Source organism: Dreissena polymorpha, chromosome 15, assembly GCF_020536995.1.
Source record: "Dreissena polymorpha isolate Duluth1 chromosome 15, UMN_Dpol_1.0, whole genome shotgun sequence".
NCBI lineage: Eukaryota > Metazoa > Mollusca > Bivalvia > Myida > Dreissenidae > Dreissena > Dreissena polymorpha.
Window position 1 is genome coordinate 44,933,621 of NC_068369.1, and position 17,346 is coordinate 44,950,966.

Below are 17,346 nucleotides of genomic sequence, written 5' to 3' on the forward strand. Positions count from 1 at the left end.
CATACCTTTTCTTAAAGGCCATTCTAAGCGGAATCGATTTATGCAATAAAAAAGATATGTCATGTACAAAGCAAGAAAGAACTTGACACAAATCAAAACCGACTGTTTTTGCAACTTTTTTTTTCGGCCGTTTCTTAGTGGAATGTAGCCTTTTCTAGTGCAATGGTTTACTATAGTCTTCACGTGTATCATATTTCAGGGATTCAGTAGTGAACACCTATTCATGCCCTACCATTATCTCTGCAAGATAACACCCGAATAATGGTAAAAAGTGTAAAACATGCCTTCCTGTCAACTATGATATTTTTTAGAGAGTACAGCCCTACATAAAGCGATCATTTAGTGTATTGTAACCATTAGTCCATACAGAGTGTCATGGAGTTTATGGCTATTTGGCTGATGACATGTGACTTATCTGTGGATATATCACAGTTGATTATTTCAGACACAGCATGATTTTAGATAAGAGATTAGTCTAACCCCAATTATATCAACAAACAATCATAAAATGTATTACTATCAGACGAGTGGTTAGCTAACCAAGGGGTGCAGCTCAATGTCATATAAAAGTACCACTCTGCCCACTTGGGCCTACACCATGCTATTGTTTTGATTATCATGTGATTCTAATCATAATGGAAGTTGTATTTATCAATGAATTAATATAATTGTTCACACTATAACTCTTTTATTATAACTGGAAACAATGTTTTAAATTAAAATTCATGTCATTAGAAATACTAACATTCCTTTCCATTCAGAACCGGTGCAAGTATCCGCTCTATTTTTTTATTATTAACCAGTGCTTCATGTAACCAAGTCATATTCAACAAGCTTGTACTGTAGAATAACAATCAAAAATTTATTTTTTTACCCCCGACACGTGCATGAAACACAGTTATGTATTTCTAATCCGTGTTCCCAATACGATGGTTATCTTGAGCATTGACAAAATAAACCTCGCTGTCCGAGTCAGAATCATAAAAAATCTCACAAATTGTCGCTAAATTCTGACTCATACATGCACGGTTGAACGGAAAACTCATCATAATCTCTATTTTCCATTTTCCATCAATTTTTCTAACTAAAGTTTCGAGAGATAATACATCCGTTCGAGAGATAATTCATCCGAAGCTTTGTAGTGCCGGTTCGTTACTGAGTGCATGTGACGTCACTCCCGGTTTAAATGAAAATGGCGAGAACATCGGAATGTGTGAAAAATCGCGACTTTGTTCTATTCGTTCTCAATTATAACACCGTATTTGAAATGAAGTGAGGTGAGAAATAGTTTAGATATGCACTTATTTCAATAAATATTGGTGTTTTACGGGTTTTTTAAATCGCGGCATGTGAACTTTAACCAAATTTTCAAGTATAAAGGGCCCATAATTCCGTCAAAATGCCAGTCAGAGTTACATAACTTTGCCTGCAAAGTCCCCTTACAATAGTTAGTAAGTGTTGCAAGTATGAAAGCAATAGGTTTGATACTTTAGGGAAAAAGTGGACCTAAACACAAAACTTAACCAAATTTTCAATTTTCTAAGTATAAAAAGGGCACATAATTCTGTCAAAATGCCAGTCAGAGTTACATAACTTTGACTGCACAGTCCCCTTATGATAGTTAGTAAGTGTTGCAAGTATGAAAGCAATAGCTTTGATACTTAAGGAATAAAATGGACCTAAACACAAAACTTAACCAAAATTTTCAATTTTCTAAGTATAAAAGGGCACATAATTCTGTCAAAATGCAAGCCAGAGTTATCTAACTTTGCCTGCCCAGTCCCCTCATGATAGTTAGTAAGTGTACCAAGTTTGAATGCAATAGCATTGATACTTTGTGAGAAAAGTGGACCTAAACGCAAAACTTAACCGGACGCCGACGCCAAGGTGATGACAATAGCTCATTTTTTGACTCATAAAATAGATGAGCTAAAAATCATCTAGCATTAAGTCCTGTTGTGTTTAAGTATAGTAAACCATAACACAAGAGTATTTAACAAATGGTCTATAACATAACTATGATCACATAGAATACCAGATCAATAATGACTATTGTTTTACTTAATTTGATATAGGTAACGACTACTGCATACACTTTTCACCCAATACAATTCACACCATGGGCTCAAAACCGTTATTGGCAATTCGACACCAGTCACTTAATAGATAGTGACAAAAACCTGGCCAAATAATGTATATATTTATGGATCTCTAACACACATCAAACATTGGTTCTTGAAAGAGTGCCACATAAATTTACCTATCATTTAATCTTGTGCAGATATTTCATATGATCATTTGATTTAAAAGAATTGGATTTAATTTGATGAGTTATAATTAGTGTCCAGTGCATTGATCGTTCAATTTTTGTTATCAATTTTTGGAGGTCACACATTAACTTGACAACGGAGAATAAAATCAGCTAAGACTGTGAAAAATGTAGATGGATTTGTTTATGCTAATATTATGTACTTAACTGGAAAAAAAGGACTTATTAATATTAAAAAACATTTGAATTTTAAAGTGATTAGTGCTTGAAGAACTAATATAATTTACTTTAACAGAACACTAATTGATTCTATAAAAAGGTAAGTCCAATATTTAAATTGTATGTAATGCTTTGAGAAATATCAGTGATACAGAATTCGTGACTGATGGAGGCTTTCCAGAAAACCACCCATTTTATCCTTGCCAATGGTCAACAAGTTTTGTGGCAAACAAAAAGTATCACATGACAATTGCTAATTCATTAAAAGTGAAAATTACTACTATTTCCTAAAAGCTATATTATTAAAGCAAAAAAACTCGCAATTTATTAAGAGAAAAATAGAAAAAAATGACCTTAAAAGAAAATGGTAGTTTTTTTGTAATTACAAATGTTTGTTCAACGTGTAAATATATAAAGATGGTTTTTACCATGTGAATTACTCATTCATAAATTGAAATGAACAATCTGCTGGTGCCAACATATATGCATACATATTATATTTAGAACATAAGAAAATAAATATAAATATGAAAATAAATGAAACCCTTTTATAACAGAAGTATTGATGGTGTTGTTTGAAAAAAAGTAGCAATTTATCTAGATACTAGTGTAATTTCTGTTGTTGTTTTTTGAAAAGTTAAATATAACTTTCAAACTTTAAAATAAGTAAAACAAATAACAACAGAAAATGATCACTGGATTAAGCAAGCTACAAAAGTAAACATAATGGCCCTGAGTTTAACCCTTGAAAACTACATTTAATTAAAGAGCCTTCTTACTAGATTCAATTTTTGAAGGCTTCATTTCCATCCCTTAGATACTGATGAGCAACAAAGAGCAACAAGGGACAAAATTGTCACAAAACCAGGTTTTCATTGTGAAAAAAAAATCTGATAAAGGGAGAAAACTCAAACTGAACTTTTGAAATGAACAAACAAAATAAAACCCCTTTGTAAGTTTGTTTTTAAAAAAAATCTATTTTTAGTCGTGGCGACCTTGACATTGGAGATATTGACGTGATTCTTTCGTGCGACACACCGTCCCATGATGGTGAACAAATGTGCCAAATGATTTTAAAATCTCACAATGAATGACATAGTTATGGCCAGGACAAGCTCATTTATGGCCATTTTTGACCTTTGAACTCAAAGTGTGACCTTGACCTTGGAGATATCGGCGTAATTATTTCGCGCGACACACCGTCCAATGATGGTGAACAAATGTGCCAAATGATTTTAAAATCTGACAATGAACGACATAGTTATGGCCCGGACAAGCTTGTTCCGCCCGCCCGCCAGCCTGCCAGCCAGCCCGCCAGCCAGCCAGCCAGCCAGCCAGCCAGCCAGCCAGCCCGCCCGCATTCGCCAATCTAATAACCAGTTTTTTCCTTTGGAAAACCTGGTTAAAAAACCTGAACAGACTGCGAGTTACTTGCAGGCTGGTCTGGTTTTATGCAGTTTGCACATAGCCATTTTCACTTTGCTTCTGAGTGGGAAAGGGTTAAGGGGTTAAAGAAATTTTTTGAAGATTGGTCTGACCTTGTTTATGATTTCAAGTGACCCATTTTAAGACTTGAACTAGCTATTGCTAAGGCAAACGCAGTTTTACCATAATTTATCACAAGTGACACATTTAAAGTGTTTATAAAGTTTTTTTTAAGACATGACCACATTGCTAATTTTTTTAATCCACTTGAATCAGATTAAAACTGTTCCAAGATATTGTTGTTTTTTTCTTCATGTAGATAATTATTCAATATTCCCTTGTCTACAGTACTCTTTAACAATCAAAAATTGGTTACTGACAACCTAATTAACAATCTGGACCACTTTCACTAATAAAAAACATACAAAATAAATATCTGATAATCAAAATGCTTTTACAAATATTTAAATGAAATTTTCTTAACTTCAGATTTATTTGAAGTAAGAAAACACAATGACCTCCACCTCAAGAAGTCAAAAGCGAGTAAAGGCAGACGTGATCGGCCCGGGAGATTTCCCGTGCGGTCCCTGTGCTGCAGACAGCAAGGTGCTACTCGCCGTGGGATACTGCCAATTCTGCCGACACTACCTGTGCAAAACCTGCCTCAGCTACCATCAAAACCTTGGCAAAGCCCACGTTTTACTGGACAAGGACTCCATGCCGAGGGAGGTGTCGACGCCTGCGCCAAACCTTGACCCTCTACTGGAAAACTGTCGTGAGCACAAGCAGAAGATTCTGGAACTTTACTGCAAAACACACGACGAGGTTTGCTGCGTAATCTGTGCGACAATGAGGCACAAGAACTGCGACTATGTATATATACCTGACTTCACCAGCTCGCTAACGAGCTCCCCTTTGGACGAGTGTTCCACGATTCTTACTATGACCCAAGCTCTCATTGGTCAGTTGGAACACGTGAAAAATGAATCCATAAAGAGACTGAAGGATATGGATAGACAACGACGAGACTTTGGACTCGCTGTCAGACGGTATCGTAAAGAAATCGACATCGTTTTGGAGCAACTAGAAAAGCAGGTGATGGGAGGAATGAAACAAGTGATCGATATTAACACAAAGGATTTGAATGATAATATACAGAAGTGTGAAATGGCGTTGGAAACGCTGAGAGTCGGCTGCAAGAAAACAGAATCTGCCATAAAAGCAGACAGGATAAATCAGAGTTTCACCATCTCAAAAATAAACCATCGCCAGATCCAAGTAAACAGCGCGGTCTTAAAAGACGTTCGGAGCACAAGCATTAATGTTGATGTCACGTTTGACGAGAATTTTGAGATCCTGAAAAACCTGCGTAAGACGAAAATGTTTGGAAAAGTTTCCGTCAAAAAAGAACCAGTACGATTTGAAAGCGTTCTTACAGAAGAGAGGCCTAACAATATCAGTAATGGACCAATCAAAAGAGAAAACTCTGGGAAAACTAATGGACCAATAAAAAACGAGAACGCAGATAATAGGAGTCCAAGATTTGAAAAGAAAGTGTAGTTATATAATATAATTGTGTTTATTTTGATTTTGTGTTTCTAAATGCTAGTTTGAAATAATGAAGAAAGTTGAGACATTATACATAGAACTTCTGTAGATTTTACAAACATATGACAAATAACTCTTATAATATAATGAAGTGAAAAGGAAGCAAAGTAAGGGAAACAGAAAGACTGTATGACGTTCCCCAAAATAAACCAAACCATTTAATTCATTATGATTATTTTCATATTGGCAATAAAATAAATCATTGTTTTAATTCTTATACTGTTTATGTTTTTTTTTTAATCAACATTACTGCAAATTATGAATTATCACACAAACAGTGTTTAAGGTTGTTCAGCTTATATCAAATGTGTATTCTGTCAACTGTGTTCATCAGAATTTGATATGACATTTTATTTAAATAAATCATGTCCATATTAACTTAAACAAGCAAATTTATTGAATTAATACACCCCGCCAAATAAACTTTGTTTATGGATCGGTGCAAATCCCTTAGTATACATTAAATCATAAGGTTAGGTTAATACTTAAGTAAAGGGTAATTGTTTTTATAAATTTCAATTCTCTTCATTGATATCCACACACCCATGGAGTTTCATGTTGAAATGTTCTATCTTATCTGAGATATAGACCTCAAAAGTTCCATCATACAACAAGAAATGTGTTTGTCAGAAACACTATGTCCCCCTCTGCGCCGCTTTTTTTTTTTTTTTGACCTTTGACCTTGAAGGATGACCTTGACCTTTCACCATTCAAATTGTGCGGCTCCATGGGATACACATTCATGCCAAATATCAAGTTGCTATCTTCAATATTGCAAAAGTATTCATAAAATTAGCGATTTTGGCCACATATATTTGACCTCTGACCTTGAAGGTTGACCTTTCACCACTCAAAATGTGCAGCTCCGTGAGATACATATGCATGCCAAATATCAAGTTGCTATCTTCAATATTGCAAAAGTTATTGCAAATGTTAAAGTTGGCACAAACCAACCAACCAACAGACAGGCGAAAACAATATGCCCCCCACTATAGTGGGTGGGGGACATAAAAATACAAAGGGCAATATCTCTTATTTCATTAAGTGAAGGGTTATGGTTCTTAAGCATGGCACTTCTCCACATTGATATCAATACACCCATGAAGTTTCATGTTGAAATCTTGCATGGTAACTGAGATATAGCCCTGAAAAGTTTAATCATACAAAAAATAAAGGTCAATAACTATTATTAAAGAAAGTGTAGCATGCATGGTTCTTGTGCATGGCACTTCTCTTTGTTGATATCTATACACCTATGAAGTTTCATGTTGATATCTTATATAGTTTCTGAGATATAGCCCTAAACAGTTTTGCGACAGACGGACGGACCGATGAACAGATGGACAGATAGACAGAAAGATGGACAAAGCCAAATCTATATCCCTCCGCCTTCAGCTGGGGATAAAAAATTACCTTATTTACTCCATTTCACTGCCAAATATGTACAAACATGAAATGTTATTGATAGTGTCTGTGAACATGTTTAACTAATATTGAATTTGCATTCTGTTGCCAGTGTTAGTCGGAGTTTGGAATGTAAGAATGTTAATTTAAATCCTATTGCATATTTGTTATTATAACATGGCATGCACACAATTTCCGTAGTTCCAAACTTATAAGACTGGGATTCCGAGCAGTACTGTTTTGTATTAAACTTTCAAAAATGTTTTTTCAGCATTGCAGGGTTCTGTTAGAAATGCTTCATCCATAGTCCAGCAGTTAATCCTGACATGTGATATTATGAAGGTTATCTAGTGATGTCAACTTTCTCATGATTAAATTTTCTGTCCCTTCTTATCCAAATTGTTTTGTTCATCCCCAAGTCAAGCCAATAAAACTTGAATAAGACTGCTCAATCAAAATCTTGCTTGCCTGTAAATCAATGATACATTTAAACTCTTTTGAGTGATTTTCACAGCATTTATCTTTTGTTTACCATGCTACATTTAATTCCAGACCACTGGTTAAGATTTTTTCAACAAAATTGTGATACTTATTTGAAAAATTTAAAGCAAGCAAAAACCAGTCTGCTTCATTAATATGTGTAAAACACTGCAACTGAAAATTAATGTAAAATTCTGGTAAAAAAATTCACAGCCTGCCTTGTGGGAATCAGAAAAAGAGTGCCCTACATTGATCCACAAAAATACTCCTTTAATTGACATCAATCTCCTAAATGACCTTAGCAGCTTCAAAATTGTCGAAATCTGCAAATTCAAAAATTTACTGAAGATTCTCATACCTGTTTCACTATTTGTGAAATGCCATTTTGTTTTGCCCAAACCATTACAATGCTTACTTCTTTATTAGCTTTTGTAAAATTATATCATTTTCTCATGGACAGTTGTAACATGTAATATTTAAAGCTACTAAGGGATGAAATTGTCATCGCTTTTAACAGAAAGTCCACTTCAAAATGATCTATTATTATTATAAATACTGTTCAAGAAAAATTCAATACTAAGCCAAAGTGAAACAAACATTGCAATACAAGATAATACACATGCGTGGAAACTTGGCCAGTTAAAATTTGCAGGTTATATGCATGCTGGATTGTTTTAAAGTATTGAAAACTGTGTTTTTTTCATGAAATGAAATTTTTGTTTTTTTCTATTTAATTAACTCAGAAAATTCGATACAGATCATGCATAACTGTCCAAACAGTGCAAACCATGCTGTAAACCATACACATCAGAACTCAACTATAGCACATGGACGCCCCACACATTAAGCTTTTGTCCCCACCATATATTTGACCTTTGACCTTGAAGGATGAACTTGACCTTTCACCACTCAAAATGTGCAGCTCCATGAGATACACATGCATGCCAAATATCAAGTTACTATCTTCAATATTGAAAAAGTTATGGCCAATGTAAAAGTTTGACGCAAACCAACAAACAGACAGGGCAAATCAATATGTCCCCCAGTATAGACTGGGGGACATAAAAAGAGCCAGAACTCTTGTTGTGCCAAAACTTCTGGAGGAAAGCACATAGGTATGCTGATTCATATGTTACACAGTTTTAGCTCTCTAGCAGCAATACCTTTTTAGTTACAAGCACCACAAATTAAAAAATATTTTATTTTTTTTTATATAAAAAGGGGCCTTTACTCAGGTTGTGCCAAAACATGTGCAGGTACGAATGTTCACATGCTGGTTGATATGTTGCCAAGTTTCAGCCCTCTAGCAGCAATACTTTGTGCGTGAAGCCCTGCACAAAAATAAGACTGACGGAAGGGCAGACAGATGGACAGACAGACAAGGGCCAATCTGTATTGATCTTTCCCCCCTCTCTTACCTTGAGGGCATACCCATATTATTGATTTTCATGACAGTTTAAACATCATTTAAAACAAATATAATTATTAACTAATTCATATACATTGTATTGTGATAAGATCATAATCCTATTTGTTTTCATATATATGCAGAAGCACTGCCTTGCTGCTGTTGTTGTAGAAGTTGGTATACTAATTAGTATTAGTAGATGTAGTGGCAGTTGTTTGCTGTGAGTTGGTATAATCATTGGTATTGGTAGATAGATGCAATTGAAGTTGTCTGCAAGTCCATCATACAAAAATCATGCGGTATGAGGTATCAACATGATATGCAAACTTGCCATGGGTGGATAATTTTTCTGTCAGGGATTTTTTTTAGTCTCGTTTTAATGGCCTTTTATCGGAAACATTCACATGTCATTGAGCAAATATATGCTATTTTTATAAATCTCATACCTAAATAAACATTAGAAACTCAATGTGTCACAAGTACTGATAACCCCATGACAAATGTTTCTACACTGACAAATCCTCCACTCAGTTAAAGAGACTAGTTTCCTCACCAGAATAGTCTTAAGATATACTATGTCCTTGTAAAAATCACAAAAAGGCTGTTATTCCACTTTTTTTGCCGCATGCATTCCTTTCTCTTTGATCACATACTCTGGAAAGTTTGAGTCCAATCCCAATCTAGTTGTTAAAGAGGAGTTAAGTACACTTTCTGGACTATATATTCTATTGAGGAAAAACAGACAAAGGGTCTTAAAGGGGCCTTTTCACAGATTTTGGCATTTTATAACTTATTCATTAAATGCTTTATATCGATAAATGTAAACATTGGATCGTAAAAGCTCCAGTAAAAAATCAAGAATAAAATTAAAAAAAGGAAAAGAACATTGCCCGGACCAGGTTTCGAACCAGTGACCCCTGGAGTCCTTCCAGAGTCCTGAAGTAAAAACGCTTTAACCTACTGAGCTATTCCGCCAAGTACACATACTTGACGTATTTTATACCTTATATAAGCAATCTTCGTAGTTTCACAAAATTTAACGACAAAAACAGAACTCTCCAAATTATTCAATCGTTTTGCGTTGCAACGCTTTATAATTTTTAGGTTTTAAAATCGTCAAAAGATGCATATAATGGCTATATTAGACCATGGTAAATGTCCAGTATTACTGTTTCCTCACAAATATCATAACTAAAACGAAAATTTGCGAATCTGAAACAACTTTTTTCAATTTTGTCAATTTACCAAAGCGTGAAAAGATCCCTTTAACTATGCCTAAATTGGTCAGAGCCGAAATTCCATACTTTATGATTATCTTCACATTTTGATCATTAAGCTGTGAACTTATGAATGAGATCTCCCAAGCAATAACTATTGAGTTGCTTGTACAGTTTTATGGTCATATGTACAGTCCAACCTGCCTGGTCATATGTACAGTCCAACCTGCCTGGTCATATGTACAGTCCAACCTGCCAATAACGACAACTCAAGGGATTTGGTCGTTGTGGTCTTTGTTCACAGGTGGTCTTTATTCGAAGGGTTGATTGAAACTTTGCAAAATATGCTAGTAGGCTTTTAACAGGTACCTTTATCTACGTATGTGCTCTATTGTTTAAATGTGTGAATACTAATGCATGTATAATGTAAAAAAGGATTGAAAACACAGTTGTGTTTTATATTTACATGTATTATTTCAGTTTCAAAACATAAAAAACAAGCAAATTCGTTCAATTGATATCCCTCGCCAATATACTTCTGGACACAAATATTTCTGGATGGATGGACAAACTCAACGTTCATCATCCTCTTATCCATATATATACTCATACCTATATACTCATACCAAGTTTCAATGAAATCCGCTAAAGCACTTCCAAGATATGGCTCCGGACACAAAAGTGCCAGATGGACAGAACGACGGACAGACAACGCCAAAATAATATCCCTCTGCCTACAGCGGGGGATAATAAGGTACACGACAGAAAATCAACATACATCAAGAACTTATGCTAGGATTTACTTATCTATAATCTATGCACGTTGTATCACGGAGAAATTTAAGAAAGGAATGAATTAAGAAATATATGTGTGAAATTGGCATCGTAATTGTAAAGAAACTGTAAATTTCCTTAATAAGTTGATATAAGCCCCAAACTTTTCTTTGATATTTTTGGCAATAAGTACATAAATAATTGCAAGCCACTCAAATAAAAAGGCAACTTTTTACACCTTTGACAAACTGTCAAAGGCATAAAAGAAGCAGGCTGCTACCAATTAGCAATGTGTGTTAATATAAAAAAAACAGCTATCGAGTTAAGTAAATTGTCACTTGCCAATATCTCCCTAGCGACCGACCAGTGCACTAGTAAGATGTTTATCACGTGACTATCACAGCATCATGGCATCCATTGTTTTATTGACAGTTGTGAAATTGTTTATTGTTATGATTGAAGTGGTCGTTGTTAGCCTCTTTCAACAAATACAAGATTTTTTATTATGCAAACCGAAGACAACGTACAATTTTTAATAGTAATTAAATGCTGCAAAAAATATATTGTCATTGTCTTAATAAGTTATTTATTTTATGCTTTCCGGTGGTTTATAGAGAAATGTCAGTGAAATAAAACTGATAATTTCACTGTTATAAACAGTGAAAATTGTCAGTGAAAATTATCGATAATTTTCATTGTTTACTGTGAAATGACGTCATTTTATTGACGAAATGACGTCATTATCCCAGCGAAATTCTTTAGTTTAACTCTTAAACAATGTATATAAACGGTGAAAAAAGGCATTAAATAAAAAGAAAATTTGTTGGATGCGGTGGAATATAGATTTTAATTCACTCGTGATCATAGAAAATGTATATTTTCACTCGTGACTGCGCCACAAGTGAAAATATAATTTTATATGATCACTCGTGAATTAAAATCAATAACCACCGAATCCAACAAATATCCTCTATTTATTTTATGCTTTCCGGTGGTTTATAGTGAAATATCAGTGAAATAAAACTGGTATTTCACTGTTTTAAACAGTAAAAAATAACAGTGAAAAATATCTATATTTTTCACTGTTTTACTGCGAAATGACGTCATTGTTTCGACGAAATGACGTCATAAATCCAGCGAAATTATCCATTTAAACTCTTTTGCAATGTAAATAAGCGGTGAAAAAAGCATAAAATAAAAAGATGGAATATTGATTTTTATTCACTCGTGATCATAAAAAATACTTTCACTCGTGGCTAGGACACTCGTGAAATAAAATCGATATTTCATCGAATCCAACAAATATCCTCTATGTTTTCTATTTTGTCAAATCCAATTTATTCGTTATGAAACGTTATATTATGATAATTAAAAAGATTTTGTTAGTCAATCGACTTTTGGGAATGTAGAATGGTGGTCGCTGGTCATTGAAGTGGTCGTTGTTAGCTATCAAATTCGACTTTGGGAATGTAAAATGGCTGTCGCTGGTTGTTGTTTTCAGGCTGGCATTATTCGCAGGTACAATAGATAGTGAAATCTTTTGGGGGTAATCGATGTGGTCGTTATTGACAGGTGGTCGCTATTCACAGGCGGTCGCTCGGGCAGGTTGGACTTTACATTCAAGTGCAATTTTTAATGCAACTATCTAGTTGTGCAATCTTTAAAGCATGTATTATTATTAATATATTTTTTGTGTTGCCATTTCAAAGTCGTTTCTTGTTCATAGTTATAATTCAATAATACGGTTTGATAGTCTTTATACTCATTTTTACCTTGACCGAATTGATCATATCTTCCATCTGCATGAACTGGTCAATAACAACCTTCCCTGAAACAGCAAATATCTTAATCTTATTTTGTATAGAATACTCGTTTTTCATTGGCTAAAACAGGTCATGTGCTGACCGTGTATTTATTATTTATAAGGTCAATGTCTTTTTAAATTAAGTTAGTAACATAATATGAGATCAGTGAAAGTGAAAAGACAACTACCTAAAATGTTATCAATACAAGAGTTCCGCGGTCGGAGATGACCGCATTGAAGCCGGATTTTTGATTTAAATGACAGGAAAGTACCTTTCGTGTTTTTGTCAATGCAATACTTAAATTACTGAAATATTGTTCAAAGGTCAAAATGAAATGTAAGTACTTTTCAAGGCATGAGCAAACCTTGTGTTATGTTTTGAATGCATGCATATACATGAACAACAATAACATTTAAGTTCACAGTGACCTTGACCTTCAAATGAATGACATTGAAATGAATGACCTTGAAATGACCAGTGGTCATCTAAGTGTGCTTGCAAACCTTTACGTCAAGTTTGAGATTCTAGGTCCAAGCATACCAAAGTTATAACAATTTTAACATTTTAACATTGAAGGTCACAGTGACCTTGACCTTCAAATGAATGACATTGAAATGAGCAGTGGTGATCTTCTAGTACTGGCCAACCTTTATGTCAAGTTTGAAGACTCTAGGTACAAGCATACCAAAGTTATAACATGGAATAAGAACTTTAACATTTTTACCTACCAAAGTTATAAGAACTTTAACATTTTTACATTCAAGGTCACAGTGACCTTGACCTTAGAATGAATGACCTTGAAATGACCAGTGGTCATCTAAGTGTGCTTGCAAACCTTCATGTCAAGTTTGAAGACTCTATGTCCAAGCATACCAAAGTTATAACAATTTTAACATTTTTTATATTGAAGGTCACAGTGACCTTGACCTTCAAATGAATGACCTTGAAATGACCAGTGGTCATCTGTTAATCCTGGCCAACCTTCATGTCAAGTTTGAAGACTCTAGGTCCAAGCATACCAAAGTTATACCATGAAATAAGAACTTTAACATTTTTACATTCAAGGTCACAGTGACCTTGACCTTCAAATGAATGACCTTGAAATGACCAGTGGTTACTAACTAGTTATGGCCAACCTTCATGTCAAGTTTCAAGACTCTAGGTCCAAGCATACCAAAGTTATAACAACTTTAACATTTTTTATATTGAAGGTCACAGTGACCTTGACCTTCAAATGAATGACCTTGAAATGACCAGTGGTCATCTGTTAATCCTGGCCAACCTTCATGTCAAGTTTGAAGACTCTAGGTCCAAGCATACCAAAGTTATACCATGAAATAAGAACTTTAACATTTTTACATTCAAGGTCACAGTGACCTTGACCTTCAAATGAATGACCTTGAAATGACCAGTGGTTACTAACTAGTTATGGCCAACCTTCATGTCAAGTTTCAAGACTCTAGGTCCAAGCATACCAAAGTTATAACAACTTTAACATTTTTTATATTGAAGGTCACAGTGACCTTGACCTTCAAATGAATGACCTTGAAATGACCAGTGGTCATCTGTTAATCCTGGCCAACCTTCATGTCAAGTTTGAAGACTCTAGGTCCAAGCATACCAAAGTTATACCATGAAATAAGAACTTTAACATTTTCGAGCACGCCGCCACCCCGCCCGCCCGCCCGCCCGACAACATCAATCTATAAGCCGAGATTTTTTCGAAAAAAATCCGGCTAATAAAATCTATTTATAAAATGCCAACAACATTTCAAAACATTCATTTGCAACCGTATTTTTGATTGGATTAAATCAGAAAAATTTACATGTCATCCAATCGACTTATCTTGTTTAATTCTGACTTGTCGGAGGACTTGCTACAATAATCATAAGTTGTCCTCTCTATTTGTCAACAGAATTCATTCTTATGCAGAGCCACAATGCCTCACATACACCAACTTTGAAGGGTTTGTAGTCCCTTAGAATATAAAGTAAAATTTAAGAGCATTCTTATTTGATTACAGTTTTAAAGGCTTCACTTCCAACCAGATACTGATGAGCAGCAAACAGAATAAAACCTGAACAGACTGTGAGTTGCTTGTGGGCTGTTCATGTTAATGCTGGTTTCATATCGCCATTTTCACTTTGCTTCTGAGTTGGAAGGGTTTAAGTTTGGTTTTTGGCCATTTTCAACAGTATTTTCATCATGTCATGGCCGTCATTTAACAAACTCAGACTTTTCCAGAGTTTCCTAGTTTTTCAGAAATGCTTATACTTATGCCAGAAACCAACAACTGCTTTACATGAATCTGAGGTAGGGAAAAAATGGCCGTAGAATGGACTTCATGAACTATGCCCATACAAGATATGTGGCCCAGTCGGGGAACAACACAGCCATCCTCAGCTTTGTAATCTAGTGCTCTAACAACTGAGCTTGCCATCCTGACAAATGGAATGCCTGAGCAGGTGCGAAGTTGTTTTTTTTTACAGCTAAACCTGGAGAAAGTTGCCCAGTAATTGTCATTCATTGAAATGCTTCTGGAGCTTTGGTTTATTTAAATATTTATTAAACTATGAATTGTTGTATATTCTTACAAGTTCTAGCTAGTCAAAATTGTTTTGGTCAAGAAAAATTGTTTTCAAGGTAACAAGCCTTAGTGGCTATTAATTTTTTAAATAGAATTAGAAGATTGAAACTTAAAAACATGCTATTGATTCCAATACATTTTTACGGGGTATAAACAGTTTTACCATAGTTTCCTTTGACACTGATTGCTGGAAGGTCTGGCAGGTCAGGCAAACCTGAAGAAAATGGAATGGAAAATGATAATAAAGTATCATAAAATACTTACAAAAATCATTAATATTAGATGAAATTTTAATTAAAGAAACTACTATTTGAGCAGACTAAATGTTATGTAAATATGTAGGAGACCTGACCTGAACTTTGCACATCTATACACAAGTAGTTATGTTAGGTGGTTGAGTTTATTAGAAGTTATAAAAATTACATTTTAATGTGACTTTATAGGTAATATGTAAGACACTTTAGACACTAGACAGGCACTATGAAATGTTTAGATATTATATAAAATAATCAGTAAAATAATACCTTTTGGAATCACCTCATATCTCCTTATAAGTTCTCGTATGATTTCATATTTGGGGGTGATGTCACCTGCTTCATTCAGTGGGGCTATATAATCTGCAATTGTAACAATAGCAAATTCCAGTGACAAAACCCACACAAATAATGTAACAGAGATATATGTTTAATGTGAACAGTATCATTCTGACATTGTGCTTTCATCAAATATGTTCCACATAATAAAACACATCTTTTAGAATCATGACACACTCACTTAGAATGCTCTTCATGTAAAAAAATATGCTTATAGCAATTGAAAAAATTAGTGAAATGTTATTTACGTGATTTGTTCAACAATGAGGTTTCCTAACTCTTTCAGAAAATATTTAATGTGTGATAATTTTTTATACTAATTGCGTGTATCTTCGTCAAATCTGTTGAAATGATCCCTCATTCATCTCACTTCATAAACCTCTGACCTAGGTCAATTTTCTTGATTTACTTTTAAACCACATTCCTTCAAAAACTAGTTCCACATGGGCATTTCGCACAAAATGATGTAACATTGCAGAGAAGCATGCTAATCTCTATTGTAGGCGGGACTAAAATTGTGTTATCTGTCAGGGACATACCAATTTTGGAAATGAGCTAAGTTAATAAATGTCAAAGGAATAATACACATGTAGTACAAACAAATATTGGGTCTGAGTCAACAATGTAATTGTGCTCTAGAGGCATATTTCATCAACCTAGCGTTTGGTTTCGATCCCCGCTGTGGGAGCTTTGTAAAGATAACTGCCACAGACACCAAGTACTGGTTCTAGTACTGGGAAACGAAACCCAAGAGCGTTTGAAATAAGCCTTAGGTTTTCTATGTAATCAAGCTAAAATAAGTAGGTTTAAACTATAACTGTAATGGCATGTAAATATCATCAAGGCAAGCTTCAGGTTTACCTTGATTCATGACAGATTATCTGCTTGATAGCATAAAAGTTCTTCAGCTATAAGTTTGCTAATAATTGTCCAAGCAATTAAAAAGAATAGTATGACAAAGAGCCGTAATTGTTCCATAAAATACGGTAGGCAGGGTTCACTCCTTCAGGATGACCTTCACAGTGATGTTCTTCGCATGTAAAAGTAAAACTCAGCCCAGCATTTAAAGAAACCGTCAACCAGACTGATACGGTATTTTAGAACTTTTCTTTTTTCGTCAACCTGGTTGACAGTCCCTTTAAAGAAGAGCAGTGTCAAAAACTATTGGAAGATATGTAAAGAGTTTCCAACATGTGAACCACCTAATGCCTTCAACTATAAAATGCAAAACAAGAATAACTCATTTGGTCTTACATTACTGATTACATCCAGTTTGTTATATTGCAAGACAAATCATTCAGTTTACCATAACTGGTTACATCCGATTTGTAGGTAGACGTGTTGAACCAGTTTGCTCCAGCCATGAATCCAAAATTGGTTCCTCCATGGAACATGTAGAAATTCACAGATGCCCCCATCTGCAGAAGACTCTCTAAATCTGAGGCGAAGTCTGAAAAAACATAACAAAGTTGCTGTTAAATGTACAGCATTTCAAATGAAAATGAAATTCTCATATTTGCTCATTGTTTCCACATTGCAACAATGAAATTCTCATA

The 17,346-nt window shown here is 34.6% G+C and overlaps 1 protein-coding gene across 49 annotated transcripts in view; it reads right to left on the bottom strand.

Moving 5' to 3' along the window:
- LOC127859476 (beta-galactosidase-1-like protein 2) overlaps positions 1-17,346 on the bottom strand; it is a 74,769-nt gene that overhangs the window by 25,865 nt on the left and 31,558 nt on the right. For all 49 annotated transcript variants that reach the window (XM_052396922.1, XM_052396880.1, XM_052396919.1 and 46 more), the window contains exons 9-12: positions 17,097-17,240; positions 15,722-15,814; positions 15,361-15,411; positions 12,577-12,632 (exon numbers count right to left, since the gene is read on the bottom strand). In XM_052396922.1, coding sequence (XP_052252882.1) covers positions 12,577-12,632; positions 15,361-15,411; positions 15,722-15,814; positions 17,097-17,240 — 344 coding nt within the window. The remainder of the gene's footprint in view (positions 1-12,576; positions 12,633-15,360; positions 15,412-15,721; positions 15,815-17,096; positions 17,241-17,346) is intronic.